Here is a 16,754-nt window from a genome sequence, read left to right on the forward strand (position 1 = left end):
CAGAATGTACTGTAAAGTGAATTGACTGTATATTTGTGGGCGAAACGCGTCAGCCAATTGAGCACAGCAGTCTCCCACAAACAGTCATAGATTGGAGTGACCAATTTATTATTGTTGTTTTCTGGAGGGTTTATTATCAGGCGGGTGGAGCAAGGAAACTTGCCTGAGGTTTTGCCCTGCCGCGAATCTAACCCAAGTCTCTTCCTTGCGAGGCGAATGCTCTAACCACTGAGCTGCAGGACTGTAATGGGATTACAACTGCAGTATTACTTGACATTTTTTGGAGGGGTGGGCGCCAATTCATTTCTGTAGCCAGTCTTTAGGAATAGATGGAAAAATGTGACAGTTCTTAAGTTATGTAACACATTCTTTTCTACCTCATTGGAAATTTCACATAATTGCCTTTCTACCCCCCTTTTTGCTACACCTGAAAGGTTCCCTAATTGAATTTGTGCTGATTTTCTCTGGTTTCTGGTGGTTTTGACCCTCGCTGCCACCCTGAAAACTAGTTAAATGTCTGACCGAATCGTCAAAGATTGATGGAAACTTGTTGCTACATCTCAGCTGTATAGAGACGTGGAGTTTACAACTCTGGCACCACTTTTATAGACCTGTTATCAGTACAAGAAATCCTCAATATAGATTTACTAGGCTTTGGATGAAAGAACAACCAGAAGATAAATGTCACTAAACTAGGCTTGTGAAAAACTGGCAAACAAGAATGCTTAAAAGAGAGATAGGGACTTGGGAAGTAAACAGATGCGGAAAAAAGGAAGGGGAAATGGGATTTTAAGATAAAATGGGGTGCAATTAACTTCACAGGCTGAATTGCCTATTCACGTTCTTAGTTTGCAATAAAAGTCTTGTAAATTTGACACAATAAGGGAGCTGTCCCTTTGCCTCATTACACTTGCTATCTGCTAACATGCTATCCTAGATGACAATTATGTATACACTTAAAAGGAAGCTCAAAGCTTTTGCTCCTTCTATTCCACTTAATTGCATCACTTCAGAGTATACGCAGACCCCTCCCTGTGACTTATATCATGTTGCCCAATTCAAGATTTTTCTAAACCCACATGGGATAGGAACATCTTGATTTGAGTGTAAAATTTGTGCATAAAATTATTTTAAAAGTTTTACATTGATCCATTACAGCAACTAGGAATTGAAAACCAATTCCCCCATTGCATTAAAATGAAGATGATTATCATTCTGAAAAGGGGGAAAAACACTATGCAGAAATTATGGAAATGAGTGTTCAATCCCAAAACTATTCATGAATACATGTCACAAACCAACCATATTTTCTGTCCTTGTGATAAATATCACATCACCAGTGATTGTACCTTTTAGGCTGACCAGAGATGAGAAATTATATAGTCATGCATTGTGATAGGATAAATAGGGAGAGATTATTTTAACTGATCAGCAAATTCGTAAGAAGAAGATATAAACAGATCACCAGAAGGAAAGACATGAAGAATGGATATTTTATTACAAATAGAAGTTTGTTGAAATATGGAATTCTTCACCATAAATGACCACTGTTGAAGTCAAGTCCACAACAGCATATAAAAAGGGAATTGGATAAATTGAGAAAAGATAAAGTGGATGGGGAAATGTCAGGGGAATTAGACCAGATAGCTGGGGGGGAGCAAGCATCAGCACAGAATCGATGAGCCGAATGATCTCCTGTGAATCTACGTTACTTTTCAGATTTATAAAGTCACAGTGTAACACAATACTGTCATAATAAATAATAAACTTTGTGTTTGATAGAGTGTCTATCATGTCGAAACATCTCAATATGCTTTTTCTCTGTTTTCTGTGATGTGCAGCGGATTTGAAGGCATAGGCACTTGTTGGGTCTTAGGCGTTTATTACAGTTAAAAACTTCCACCATTTTAGAAAGATTTTATTTGTTTAGTTAGTAACGGGAAGTCCTAATGTACAGTTTATGTACAGTAAACTCCTGATAACTCATGACTCCAAGGGAAAACAGCTCAGTGATGAGTTATCCAGAGTGGCGAATTAGGTATATGTATAAATACATAAATGTGACCGGGTTATTGAAAGCATGATGACTTAATTGGCAGTAATAAGTTAAGGAGTTTACTGTGTGTCATGTTTCAGGTCATATATTTCAGCTCAGTCAGTGGGAGATAGACTTCAGCCACTGAGAACACTGGCAAGACAGTCCTTCATCCTTCAGACAGTGGCCTCTGGGTGTATGGTGGCTGATTGGTGTCACCAAGCCCTTGTGTCCTCTAAATTTATATCATTCATGGCCTAAGTGAGATGAGCTAGATAGAGACTGTCATTACCTCCAGGGAAAATCCAACCTTAATTGCAGTACTGTGCAGCTTGAAGGCATTTGAACCAAAGACCAACGCAGAAAAACTTGAGAAGTTCCATTATTGCGGTCAATATGACCACCTCCTGCTGAAAAATAATTTGCAACCTGAATTTACATCCTTTTGCCAAGTGAACCAAGGAAAATAGGCCTGTTCTCTGTCTTCAGCTGCTTTACCCTTAGGAGTAGTTCAGTTGAGACAATGAGAAGTAGTCTTGGAGATCAGAATGACCACGAGCAGATTTCAGTAAAACAAAAACTAAAAGCATGCATTATTTTTGTCGTATGATTTTCAGCTCATGATTATCAGGTCAGTGCGGGTCAACAGGAGAATATGTTCCAGTTCCAGCTGTCAGTAGAATTCTCAAACACATAATTTGTACTGTTCGTAGACTCCTGGATATCACTTCCAGCACTAAAGTAAATGGGGGAGGGGGTACCCTGATTTATGCTTCCTGGGTCCGAAAAATGCAAGGATTATAATTACATTGACTGGAGCTGAAAAGCGTTAACTACATGTGCAGTGCTAATCATTGTTTTTCTGTGTGTGTTTTATTAAACAACCAACTCTTTCAGAATAACAACTTGCATTTATATAGCTCCTTCATTCCAGGATACTGTTAGTGAGTGCTAAATGCAAGTTGTTGTTTTATAATAATATAAAGTGCTGTTGCACTGTTGCGGATCACCTAAGAAGCTTGACAACCCAAGAACATTTAATGACAAGGAAATGGAACCTGAGTTGATCAGCACCGACAGAATTTGTACCACGGATCTCAATCTCTCAGCAGCCTGGCTCCAGCACAATTCTCTTTCAAATTGCACTGCACAGAAATGATTTGTACTATAATTTTAGGACAGTGTATTTTTTTAATCTGAACAATATGAATTAAATCTAATTACACATGTAATGGTGGAGGAACAGTTAAGAGCATAAGCCAAATTCAAACATCTGTTGTGTTTACATATGCTTTTTGTACACTTATGGGGGAATTTGTACTGGCCGCTAAAGCTAATGACAGTGATGCTATGTGTTTAGATTCAGGGAGTCCCACACAAAAATAATAACAATAATAATTATCCTTACAGTTGACAGAGCACCTTATCACGTCATCAAGACGTCTCAAAGCGCTTCACAGGATATACTGTAAATACTCAGTAGCCTTGAGCTCTACTCTATTTACTATTCACTTCATCTTCACCTTTCTACTTTGTTCGAATGGAGGAAGCAAAGTCTCTCCTAGAGGCTTCAACTGAATGTTTTATCGAATGATTGTTTATCGGAGAGGGAGTCACTTCTAGCATTGCTATCCTTGCTTGGCCGCACTGTGAAGAAAATCAGTACAAAAGCTGTATCGTGAACTATCACTATAAACTGCTCACCTCGTGGTGGGATCATCCTGTGTGTCTTTGAGTTGATAGTTTTCAATTGCATCCTCGATAACCCTGTCTGTTTTGAAGTTTATAAATAAAATATAGATGGCAGAGCATTAAGGATGCAATTGTCACCCAAGTCAGTGGGTGAAGTCAGAAATGTAGAACAAATAACAAATGACTGTGGTAAGCAAGGCGAGGAATTGGTTGGGTTTCACATCTGAAGTACTTCCTCCTCAGGCTGCTGCCTGCCATGTCTATTGTTGTGGTGAACTGACCAAGAGAAATGTCATTTGTCATGCCTGCCACAAAACTTTGCTCTTATCACATCCTGAGGCTGAAGCACTTAGGAGAACATTTTGTTTGTTTGCAAATGAATTACCCTGAGTGGTTTTGTCTTGGCATTTGCAGAGCCTAAGCAGCAATGCAGCAAAAACTAAACAGAAATGTAGAAAAACAGCAGAGCTGAACTTTCTATTCTGCAATTGTAAGATTTTAGAATAAATTGAAAGCTTGGCTGAAAATACACAGCTGCTACACTTTACAGAAACGTTTGTGAAGAGCTTTGATATGTTTTGAAAGGATAAGGTTCTATATCAAATGCAATGATTATAATATTTATTATTAGAAATATCTAAAGTAATCTCAATTAGGTATTTTTGAGTGACAGATGATAATAATCATTGCATTTGATGCAGTACCTGATCATGTCTTTGAATTGTCTTAAAGCGCTTCACAGGATTTATTATAAAGCAGAGTGTGTGCATTTTGTGGGCAAATGGATGAATTGTCATGAATTAGAATTTAGGAAATTTAGAATATCTGCAGGAAAATGAGAAACATAATATTAAAATTATATTCAGAGTTGTTTTTAAATAACACTTGTGTTTTCAGGAGAAGTGCAGAATTTTGTGTGTGATCAAATGAAAATGACACTGCTTGTTCATTAGAACATGTTTATGACTTGGATAAGGAACATCTATGATCCACCCACAATCAGCAGGCGAGCATTCAGCCATTCTACCCAGCTCTCTGGAACTCCATCCTGGAGTCCTTCTGACTCCCTCCCTCCCCTCATTCAAGCACTTCTCAAGAAGTACCTCCTGGACCACATTTTCAGTCATCTCTCCCCTCCTCACCCTTCTCGGATCCCACCCTCAGCTCTGATGCCTGACCAGCAGTGGCCTTGACACATCCTTCTGACATGAAAGGCACTGTATAAATGTAAAGTGTACTGTGTATTGTATGAAATATTGATTCAACAACAACAACAAAATTACATTTGTAGAGCGTCTTTCACGTCGGCAGGACATCCCAAAGCGCTGAACAGTCAGGTGTCGGGGCCCGAGCATGGGGGAGGGGTGGTGTAGGGGTGAAGGAAGACAGAGAGGTGGGAGGGAGACCAAAGGCACAGTCGAAGAGAAGGGTCTTGAGACCGGCCTTGAAGGATGTGAGGGACGAAGCGAGCGAAGGGACCGTGGGATGGTGTTCCAGAGTGTAGGGGCAGAGAGGCTGAAAGCCCGGCCACCGATGGTAGGGCGGGTCGGGCGGGACACATGGAGTAGGCCGAAGCCTAATGAACGGAGGGAGCGGGCAGGTTGGTAGGGAGTCAGCAGGTCAGAGAGGTAGGATGGGGCAAGGCCATGGATGGCCATTAAAGGTGAGGACGAGGATCTTGAACTCGATCCTCTGGGGGATTGGGAGCCAATGGAGTTGGGTGAGGGTGGGAATGATGGGGTCGCGGAGCCTGGTGCGTGAGAAAACATGAGCTGTAGAGTTTTGGATGATCTGCAGCTTGTGAAGGGAAGAGTTGGGAAGGCCGATGAGGAGGGAGTTTCTGTAATCGAGCCTTGAGGTGATGAATGCGTGGGTGAGGGTTTTGGCAGCCTGAGGGGTGAGGCAGTGGCGGAGTCTGGCAATGTTGTGGAGGTGGTAGTAGGCAGTGCCAGTCATGGACCGAATGTGGGGAAAAAAGGACAGTTCAGGGTCAAACAAGACACCCAGATCCCTGACTGGCTTAGTGAGGTTGAGTGTGCAACCATGGAGGCTGATGCTGCCAGCGCCTGAGGTGCAGAGGCGTTGGCGCAAGCCAATCAGGAGGGCCTCAGTCTTGCTAATGTTGAGTTGGAGAAAGTTGTCCCTCGTCCAGGACTTGATGTCGAACAGGCAGTCGGTCAGGACCTCAGTAGTCCTGGAGTTCAGGGTGGAGGCAGAGAGGTAGAGTTGGGTGTCATCCGCATACATGTGGAAATTTACTCCATGTCTGCGGATGACGTCACCAAGGGGGAGCACGTAGAGGGTGAAGAGGAGAGGACAGAGGACAACATGTTTGGCAACATAACCTTTCTTGTTTGCCATGTTGGAAAGGAAAGAGACATTTGTGTAATTAAAACCCAGAGTGTTCATGTTCATTGAAAACAAACAAGATGTTAATGTCAGCTTGCAAATGGAAATGGGAAAATTCATAAACATATCCTAATGAATAAGTTGTGTAATTTTCATTTGAACTGTATTCTTGAAAATAACATTGTTAATGCTTTGCTTTTTTATGGCATTTATCAAAGTACAGTAGCACAATGAAGAATTGTACACAAAGTTTTTTTTCTTGAACTAAAGATTTATATCATCCTAGCAAAACATAGTTTTTTTTTATGTTTCAGCATGTGATAGCAAACATTGGGGCCCTCATTGTAACAACCGCTGTCAGTGCAAGAATGGAGCTTTGTGTAATCCTATCACTGGAGCATGCATTTGCACACCTGGCTACAAAGGCTGGCGATGTGAGGAGATCTGTGACCCAGGCACATATGGAAATGGATGCCATTTAAAATGTCAGTGTCAAAATGGGGCAACCTGTGACCACATGACCGGCGAATGCAAATGCCCTCCGGGATACACTGGCGCATTGTAAGTATAAGAGTTCAACTGCGTGTTACTGTAGCCTTGCCTTTTGTTGGGAAGCAGAGGGCCATTAGTAACAATTACAGAAAGACAGTGTGTACATCAAATCCCTAATCTATTTCCATGAGTGAAAGAAGGCGATTCCAGGTTATGATTGTTTTTATTTGTACCCTTGCTTACTTGCGTGAAGAGAATTATATAAATCAGCTCAGTGCATTCCAGAAGGAACATTAGTTTAATGATTCATATTGAAACATGCTCTGAACTAACATGGTCTGCTCCTCTTCGACCATTTGGCCACCCTCCTACTCTTATTCTCCCTGGCCTCCACACCTTCTCATATCAACCCCTGCTCAGGTCCAAATCCCTTACTGTCCAGCGCCTTGGGATGTCCTCCCGACGTGAAAGGCGCTATACAAATATAATTTATTGTTGTTTATAAGCGATGCTTTAGCCAAGAGCTGTATCCCATTCAACTCAGTTTGGTTGAGTCCTGAGCTTAGCACCAGACAATTCTTGGTCCATCGGTGTTTACGTAACCCTTCACACTTTCAAAGGTGAATGCCTTTCTTTCAAAGAATGCCATAGAACGTCTTATACTAATCTTCTTGGGGTTGTGGGGGGATCTTGCTGAGGATGAACAGGTTGAAGGGGGGGTCAAGCCTATCAAAACACACAGGCTGGTATTCACTAATCAAACTGACGGTGACCCAGCGTGTCCAGCTCATAAGTGGGACTTGGAGGTGCAGAAATGTCATCAACCCTGTGAACCCAGGCCCAAATAGGAGGGTGATAGATAAGTACCACACTGTGTGGTTACCATTTCTTTATAGCCAGCACATCTAATCAGCATCATCTGCAGTCCTCAGGCATGGCTCAGTAGAGTGGAAACAGATAGAATTCATTTTGTACCTGACCATAGCACAATCATAACGCTCTGAACAATTTGGTCACTTTAGATTGAGGTCTTGAAATACCGTGATATAGACATTATATTCAGCTGTGATCTATTGCACATTCTTTGCATTTTTCAATTTTTATTTTTGTTCATTTTCAACAGAATGCAATGTTGTTTATTTTATCTTTATATATCTATTTATATCTTAGTGATTTTTGACTACAAAAATAGCTGGATTCCAGGTTGTACGTGAGGCCACGGGAAGTAACCTTACAATCTGGATTTCAGCTTTTTTTTATAGTTTAACATCATATAAAATATGAAAACAAAAATTTATGTTTAACACTGGAATTCATCTTCCTCAATTTGGAAAAAATGGGAAAACCTGACAAGTAATGATTTTATTCTGAAATTCCCCATTTATAAATTACTGAGGAATGATCATGATTTAAAGGCTGAAGTCAACTTCTGGACAGTCATTTTACAAATCAAAAGCTGATTTCCTTGGGGTTATTATTGTCCCCGTGGCTTCATGTAGCAAATTTGTTGATTGGAGGCTACCTTACCATTCTGTTCTGTTCGCTAAGTTTCTCAAATTTGTTCCCGTCTGATTTGAAATGCAATTGTAACTTATACATAACATTTCATTATGAATGTAATCTAATTTCCAAATGTAAAATTGCATCAAATGTATTCCAAAAGTGTAGAGGGACAAATCTGGGTAAGTAACGTGAATGTTGCAGAACAGTAGTAAGGCAACATTGACAAATTCACCACCTACAGCACACAGCGAAGAAAAACTTGGATTGAGAAAAGTATTCTGAGTCCATGTTGAATAGGTAGAGCCACGGTAGCTAAATGTCTCATTTACTCGTTAATATTCGCTATATCTTCTTGTTTCAGCTGTGAGGATCTGTGCCCGCCCGGCAAACATGGCACACAGTGTGAAGAGCGATGTCCTTGCCAGAATGGAGGAATATGTCACCACGTCACAGGAGAATGCTCTTGCCCAGCTGGGTGGATGGTAATATGCAGCAAAAAAACAGAGCTTTACGATACAGTGGACACCTCTTAAGAGGAACGCGTTCTGGCAAAACATTCTCCATATCTTTATGCTCATTGAACTATATTCACTAAGCTTTTATGCTAATATGACCTAACTCACTTCACAGAATATATTGTAAAGTGGATTGACTGTATTTTGTGGGCGAAACGCAGCAGCTAAATTGCGCACAGCAGGGTCCCATAAACAATTGTGGATTGAGTGACCAAATTTTTTTGGAAAGGATTAGTAACCCCTGGAGAGTGATCGGCAATCGATCAGCAGCCTGGTTCCTACTAATGCTAGGTAAACAGTGGCGTGTGGAGTAAGGAAACTTGCTAAGGTTTCGCCCTGCCAGGGAATTGAACCCGGGTCCTCTCGTCTGCGTTAACCACCATGATAGGGGATTCCATGACCTGTGTGCATTCTGTTACAGGGAATGGTTTGTGGTCAACCTTGTTCTGAAGGAAAATACGGAGTCAACTGCACCAAAGAATGCCAGTGCCACAATGGAGGACAATGTAACTCAGCCACTGGCTATTGCCAGTGTGCAGCTGGCTACACAGGGGAGAGGTAAGAAAGCTATCAATATTGTAAATAGAGGTGGCAGTTGATTTCATTAAATGCTGTATTGTTGGAGGTGCTATCGTTTGGATGAAACGTTAAACCGATGTCCCAAATGCCTGTTCAGTGGATGTTAAAGATCCCATGGTACTATTCGAACTGAGAAGGGAGTTTCTCCCAGTGTCCTTGCAAACAGTGCCCCCAAATAAAATTGATCATTTACTTGGTGGCTGTTTTGGGATTTTGTTGTGTGCTGCCAAGTTTGCCCACAAAAACATAATCACTAAATTTTACAGTAATTCGTATGAAGCGCTTTGTGACGTCCCCTTGACATGAAAGGCGCTCTACCAACTGCAAGGATTATTATTAAATTATTGCCTTTAGTCATGTGATCAGAATGTTGCACTGTTTATTGTCATCACAAATGCTGTGACGTCTGAGGTTGAATTTTATCTGGCTCGACTGTATCTGGTACAGGATATTAATTCCCATTTCCTTTGATGCATCCAGTGTTGCCAAGTTTCTCACTCCTGAAAAAAATATTAAATTGCTCATTCCTATTCATTTACGTATACTTCATCTTTCTCCCCTTTTTCTATCCTCCAGTTCATGATAATTAATAGTAATGTTTAACCTTTGAATGAATAAAAATAAAGGGTCTGTGGCTTTTAAAACACAAAAAAGTAGCATCTTGTGATATACATGATGCCCCAGTTATTTATGGCTACAGCAATAAAGCTTTGATACTCCAAATCCAAAAATGCTTTTCATTTTTCAGATCTTTGATGTAGAAACTGCATTCCACAAACACTCTGAGAATAATGTGATACTTTTTTTTAAAAAAAATCTTCTGACTGTAAGGAATGGGCTTTATTTAGCTTAACTTGTATGAAATCCCAATTTAAAAAATCTCTTGACTAGAAGAAGTTGGAATGTAACCAATAAATGTGATTGCTGCACAAGGTGCAAACACAATCCACACATTCTTTTTAAGCCAGTTCTCAGCCTTTAAATTAGTAAGACCACTCGTGATATTTAGTCAGAGCAACAAAAAACAACCTCAACTTATTTGCTTTTCTTCCTATGAGTATTAATTAGTGTTTTTTTGTGCAGAAAGCAGATGTTAGACAAACGTTTGAGTCTATTTAGTTCCAGATGGCAACCGCAAAGTAGAGATTGGAAGGGAAATGACTGGATTATTTAAAGAAATACTTTACAGTGTAATGTCCCATTTAATGCTTCAGGAATATTTATGTTTTTGCAGCTGATAAAATATTATGGTACAACTATTCACACAGAATCATCAAAGCTCGTAAACAGGCCATTCAGCACATTGTGTCCGTGCTGATGTCTTTCTTCCTAGAAGTCAGTGAAATTTTCCTTCTCTCCAAGTGTCTATCTGATTTTATGGAATCTGCTTCAACGAGGATGAGATCAAATGTTCCAAAGAGCCTTCTTCATCCAATCTAATCTTGTGAACTGTGGTTTGTGGCAGAGATTTCCACATTCCAGCCATCCTCCGTGTATAGACTTTGTTTGCCACTATCCCCTTTAATTCTTCTTGTGATTATCTTAAATTTGTACTCTCATGTTGCTGATGCTCTGACAACGACAACAACTTGCATTTATATAGCGCAGGATAGCGTCCCAGAGCGCTTACCCTGATCACTGTAACTACTCAATTACAATGTTCACTGTCGTAGTTCTTTATAATTTTGAAGACCTCCGTCAGGTCACCCCTTGGCTTCAGTGAAATAATGCCCTGACTTCTGAAATCTTCCTCTTAATTGAATTCACTTGTCTCTGGTAGCATCCCGGTTCCATTATTTACTGTATGTTAATCATGACTATCCTGTACTGGAATAGCTCTGTTTCTGAGCTGTGTGTGAATGAACTTGTCGGCTTTTCATTTTGTCTGCATGAAAATCCTTCCGAAAAGCAGAGTGACTCTTAGTGAAAGCAAAACAAACACATTTGTCAGGTGACTTTTACATAATTACATGCATTGACAGTGTGTATGTGTTTGTTTTTTTGTTGCAAAACGTTCCCTATAAATGAAGTATCATCATATACTATACTCTCATTAACTAGCATCAAATGTTCCATGGTAAATGCTTAACGCATCTGCTTTCACCTTTTGATTCTCCACATGCAAGGAAGCTCAATTGAACCTTCAGTCATGAAGCCATTCTCTTTATTACTCACCTTGACCAGTGGGTAACTTACAATTTGAATGTCCAAGGAAGGTAATAAGGAAAATTACTTACCAATATAATGTATCCAATGAACAGGATAATAACATCCTGTTAATTTCAAATTAATGTTTAATGTTTGAAGTGAAAAAAATCTCTTCTATCTTCTCACCCATCATTCAGTTTCTTCCCTTATTCTTGAAGACGCTGAGAGGCACAGTTCAATGGTGTTGTCTGCTGTCTGGTACCTTGTCCAAGTAGGGTCTTTTCATGTGTGAGAAGGCACATCTCCAGGGTGTACAGCTGCAGAGAGCATCACAGGCGTGATTGGGCATCCTGTCTTTATTCAATGTCTCTCACTCATACACGCATACACACGCACGCACCACATACGCAAACACACATACTTTTCAGCAAGAATTTCTACATTACAACTTGGAATTCGAAAACTAACAAATTTCCTCTTCCTCTTCTCCCCACCACACCACCCGAAAAACAAAACCCTTAAGTCAAGGGTTTCTTTGACCAAATGTAGGATTGAAATTCCATTTTATGCATATAGCTACCTTAAAGGGGTCTGGACAGTGCTGCCGTGTTTATATTTGTGTCATAACTTTAACTCAAGGAAACTGTGGTCTGTCCATGTTGCTTCCAGAACTAGCAGCAGCACCATAGCCAATTGAAAGCTGTTTTGCAATTGATACTCTGGAGACCAACTAACAAGCATTAAAAAATGTCCGACTATCAACAGCTGCTTAAGTCTGCTATCCAATATATTATAGTAATAATATAGTAATAATTCTTGAAACAAAAACAGAGATTGCTGGGAGCACTCAGCAGGTTAGGCAGCATCTATGGAGAAAGGAAAGTGAGTCAATATTTCCGATCCATGACCCTTCCTCAGAACTGGTTTGAATAATACTTGGTTTGATATAGCACCTTAGCACGTCATGAGACATCTGTTTCAATGGATGAGACATCCAATCAACTGGCATGCCTTCTCCTGACTATTTTCCAGAGACTCCGACTGCTATTTGCGCACATATGAATGTTGGGTGAAGACAGCATTGAGCTTAGTTGTGAATGACTTGCCAGCATTCACTGTCGAGGCTCACACATGAATAATGGCAAGATAGTGGTGGATGTGGAATCTTGTTATAATGTACTTCATTATAATATAACATTTCACCAGAGTTTTACCAGGCCTAAAAGTGTTAAGTTACGAGGAAAGGCTGTGTAAACTTGGATTGTATTCCCTTGAGTTTAGAAGGTTGAGGGGTGATTTGACTGAGGTATTTAAAATAATAAAGGCATTTGATAGGGTAGATACAGAGAAGCGATTTCCTCTGGTGGGGAAATCCAAAACAAGGGGGCACAGTCTTAAAATTTGAACCAGGCCAATTAAGAGTGAAATCAGGAAGCATTTTTTCACTCAAAGGGTGGTAGAAATCTGGAATTCTCTCCCCAAAAAGACCGTAGATGCTGGATCAATTCGCACCTTCAAGAGTGAGGTTGATAGATTTTTGGTAGGCCCGGGTATTAAGGGATATGGGGAGAAAGCGGGAAATTGTAATTGAAAGGTTTAGTTGAGGTACAGATCAGCCATGTTCTAATTAAATGGCGGAACAGGCTCAAAGGGCTGAATGGTCTCCTCCTGTTCCTATGTTCCTATTATGATGTTTATTTATTAGGGTGCAAATCCCTACATTTACTTACCAAAAAATAAAAAAATATGAACAAACATGCCAGCCTGCTTTTTGTATGATAAAAATAGACAATTTCTGGGTATCTGGAAACCACCACCAATATCATTTTTGTGCAGAAGTAAAATTGGGCATTCACTTATGGCTGTTGATGGATCATTGCTGTGTGCAAAATTGAATTGGCTGCTCGTTCACCAAAAAATACACTAAACTTATCTTTACATCCTTATCTGAGACGTCCTCCTGACATGAAAGGCACTATATCAAATGTAAGGATTATTATCTTTTTTACATTGAGAGTAACCTGATGACAAGTAGTGGGCTATTTTGGCTTTTCTCGTATTAGCCGGTGTTTTAAAGTGAGACGGTTTCTGTGTGTAAATAAAGTCAATGCAGAAGCACTGACCCAACTAATTCACCCGGTTACATCGCTGGTTTGGATTTTGTGGTTCCTCAATTATCATGTTGTGATGGCCCTTTTACTGTAGAAAGAAAAAAAAGGCAAAAGTATGCTTGTATTCGATACGGCACTTACAATGTTGAAACGTCTCAATGTGCTTCCCAGATAACTGCTGTCAAGTTCAGAGGCTGTGATTTCAGGGCAAAGACCCTATGTGGTTTGTAGACAGTTCATCCTTCAAACAGCCAATAAGTAAATGATTAATTGATTCAGATTTTTAGCCAGGGGACTGAGAGAATCTCCCATGAGTTTTTGAAACCTTTTCTGGGATCTTTAATTCTTTAATATTGTAGGACCTTGGTTTAACATCCTGTTAAAAAAAAATTCCTTTCCACAGGACTATACTGGAACGTCAGCTAAACTATTGAAATCAATCTCCTGATGTGGGGCTTGAACCCACAAACTTCTGACCCAGAGGTGTGAGTGCTATCAATTGAACAAAGCTACCTTCAAGAAAGGGGGATGGTTGGGAAAACATTCAAGGATATAAAATTTGGTGACAATGTAATGTGCCCCCAAATAAAAATGTTTCTAGTTGTCATAAAAGATTTACTGGGCTCATAATCTCAGTAACAGTAATTTCAGGACAAGGTGAGGAGCAATAGAAATATGTACCTGATCCACACAGTTCCAATGAAGATAAATAACAAAATACACAAGCAACCTCACAAAGAAATATAATTCGAGGAATTATACATTTTAAATGCCTTGCTTTATCTAAAAAGAGAAAAACTTGGAGATTATATGATAAAACTAACCTTTTGGGATCAACTTATCAGAAGTTACAAGTATCTAAAAAAGATGAATAATTTCTAATACTATATGTCATTCTTATATATTCTAAGAAAACAATTTGTGGGGTTGGATTCCAGTGGTTTTGGTACATTGTGACATGGAAAAGTGGTAGCTGGATTCATGCCCACATTTGAATTCCCAATATCAACTGTTGTGGTATGGGAAGGTACTGATGAGAGTCCTAAGTAATTCCCATCAGGAGGAAAATAGAGGAAGCAGAAATGTTTTGATGACTTAACAGGATTCTGAGGGGACATTCCCTTGCTGCCGAAACACCCATATAGGCATTCATAACATCCAGGCTTGACTATGAAAACTCCCTGCTTGTTGGCCTCCTCAACTCCTCCCTCCATAGGCTGCAGATCTTCCAGAACTCTGGAGCCCATGTTCTCTCCCACACCAGGCTCCATGACCCTATCAACCCCATCTTAGCCCGACTCCACTGGCTTCCCATCACACAGAGGATACAGTTCAAGTTCCTGGTCCTCATCTTCAAAATCCTCCATGGCCTTGCTCCCCCTTACCTCTATGACCTCTTAACCCTCTACCATCCTGCCCGTTCCCTCCGCTCAATGGGCTTCGGCCTGCTTCACGTCCCCACCTTACCTGCCCCAATATTGGTGGATAGACCTTCTGCCACTCTGCCCCCACCCTCTGGAACTCCATCCCGGAGTCCCTCCGCCTCGCCCCCTCCCTTGCCTCCTTCAAGACTCATCTCGTGGCCCTCCTCTTCGACCGTGCTTTCAATCACCCTTCTCCCACCTGCCCTCCTCCTTGCCCAACCCAACCCCCAGCTCGGGTCCGAAACACTGATTGTCCAGCACCTTGGGACGTCCTCCCGACGTGAAATGTGCTATACAAATGTAATTTTGTTGTTGTTACTATTATAAAACAGGGAGAGATGGTATTGAACAGGTAATAGGTCAAGTGGACTGTAGCTGGGCTTTTCTGGTCCTGGGCATTCCTATGTTCCTAGCAGTTATCTTTTGTCAGTGATAGCTACTGAATGTTTCTGACTGGTTGTTTACTTGATGTAATAATTATTGCACATGACAATTTCACTATCCCTTGCAACATATTTATAGCACACAGATTAAGCCAATTCAGCACACTGTGTCTGACTTGATGCTAGCTTTCCACCACTGGACAAATACCCAGCATTGGCAAACATTTAGCTCCAAGACTTCTCAAGCTGTTGCTTTGCCGAACATTTATATGAACTTTCTGGTTTGGGGAGCCAGATGTTATTTGCATTGAGATGCTATTACTGAGACGTGGTTACAGGGAGACCAAGGGTGGGAGCTAGCCAGGGGTATTCGACGTACAGGAAAGATAGGCAATGTAGAAAACGAGGTGGGGGGGGGGTAGTCCTGCTAATAAAGCTAATAAAGCATGAGATAAAAACAGTAGAGAGGAAGGATTTAAAATCAGAAAATCAGGATGTATGGGTGGAGGTCAGAAACAACAAGGGGCAGAAAACACTAGTGGGAGTAGTTTATAGACCCCAAACAAGAGTTACAGTATTGGGCAGAGTATTAATCAGGATATTAGAGGAGCATGTAACAAGGGGAATGCACTAATAGTGTGTGATTTCAATCTTCATATAGACTGGGAAAACCAAATTGGCAAAGGTAAATTAGAGGATGAGTTTATAGAATGTATTAGAGTTAGTTTTCTAGAACAGTATGCTGAGGAACTTACCAGGGAACAGGTTATCCTAAGATCTTGTTTTGTGAAATAGGGCTAATCAGCAATCTGGAAGTTAAGGCTCCTCTAGGGCAGAGTGACCATAATATGATGGAATTTAACATTAAGTTAAAGAGAGATGAAGTTGAATCCGAAGCAAGGGTCTTAAATCTAAATAAAGAGAAGATTTGGCTAAAATAGCCTGGGAAATTAGATTAAAAAATATGACGGTAGACCAGCAATGGCAAACGTTTAAAGATATAATACATAATTCCCAGTGATCACATATTTCCTTGAAAAATAAAAATTCCACAGGAAAAGTGGTTCAACCATGGCTAACTAAAGAAGTTAGGGAAAGTACAAAATCAAAAGAAGAAGCCTATAATACAATCAAAAAGAGCTGCAAACCTGAGGATCAGGAGGGCTTTAGAGATCAGAAAAAGAAAACCAAGAAACTGATAAGAGGGAGAAAATGGAATATGAGGGTAAACTAGCTAGAGATATAAAGACAGATCGTAAGAGTTTTTACAAGTACATAAAGAGAAAGAGACTATCAGAAGTGACTGTGGGTCCATTGCAGGCAGAGACAGGAGAAATTATAATGGGGGAATAAAAAAATGGCAAAGTCATTAAACAAATATTTTTCAAGCCTGAGGCCCTCCTGATTGACTCATGCCAGAGCCTCCCACCTCAGGCTCTGGCAGCATCAACCTCCATGGTTGCTCACTACAACTCACCAAACCAGTCAGGAACCCAGGGTGTCTTGTTCGACCCTCAATTGTC

The 16,754-nt window shown here is 40.5% G+C and overlaps 1 protein-coding gene across 1 annotated transcript in view; it reads left to right on the top strand.

Moving 5' to 3' along the window:
- megf10 (multiple EGF-like-domains 10) overlaps positions 1-16,754 on the top strand; it is a 106,187-nt gene that overhangs the window by 54,839 nt on the left and 34,594 nt on the right. The window contains 3 exon segments of the mRNA XM_042346837.1: positions 6,391-6,637; positions 8,433-8,553; positions 9,008-9,144. Coding sequence (XP_042202771.1) covers positions 6,391-6,637; positions 8,433-8,553; positions 9,008-9,144 — 505 coding nt within the window.

Source organism: Callorhinchus milii, unplaced genomic scaffold (genome assembly GCF_018977255.1).
Source record: "Callorhinchus milii isolate IMCB2004 unplaced genomic scaffold, IMCB_Cmil_1.0 Scaffold1, whole genome shotgun sequence".
Lineage (NCBI taxonomy): Eukaryota > Metazoa > Chordata > Chondrichthyes > Chimaeriformes > Callorhinchidae > Callorhinchus > Callorhinchus milii.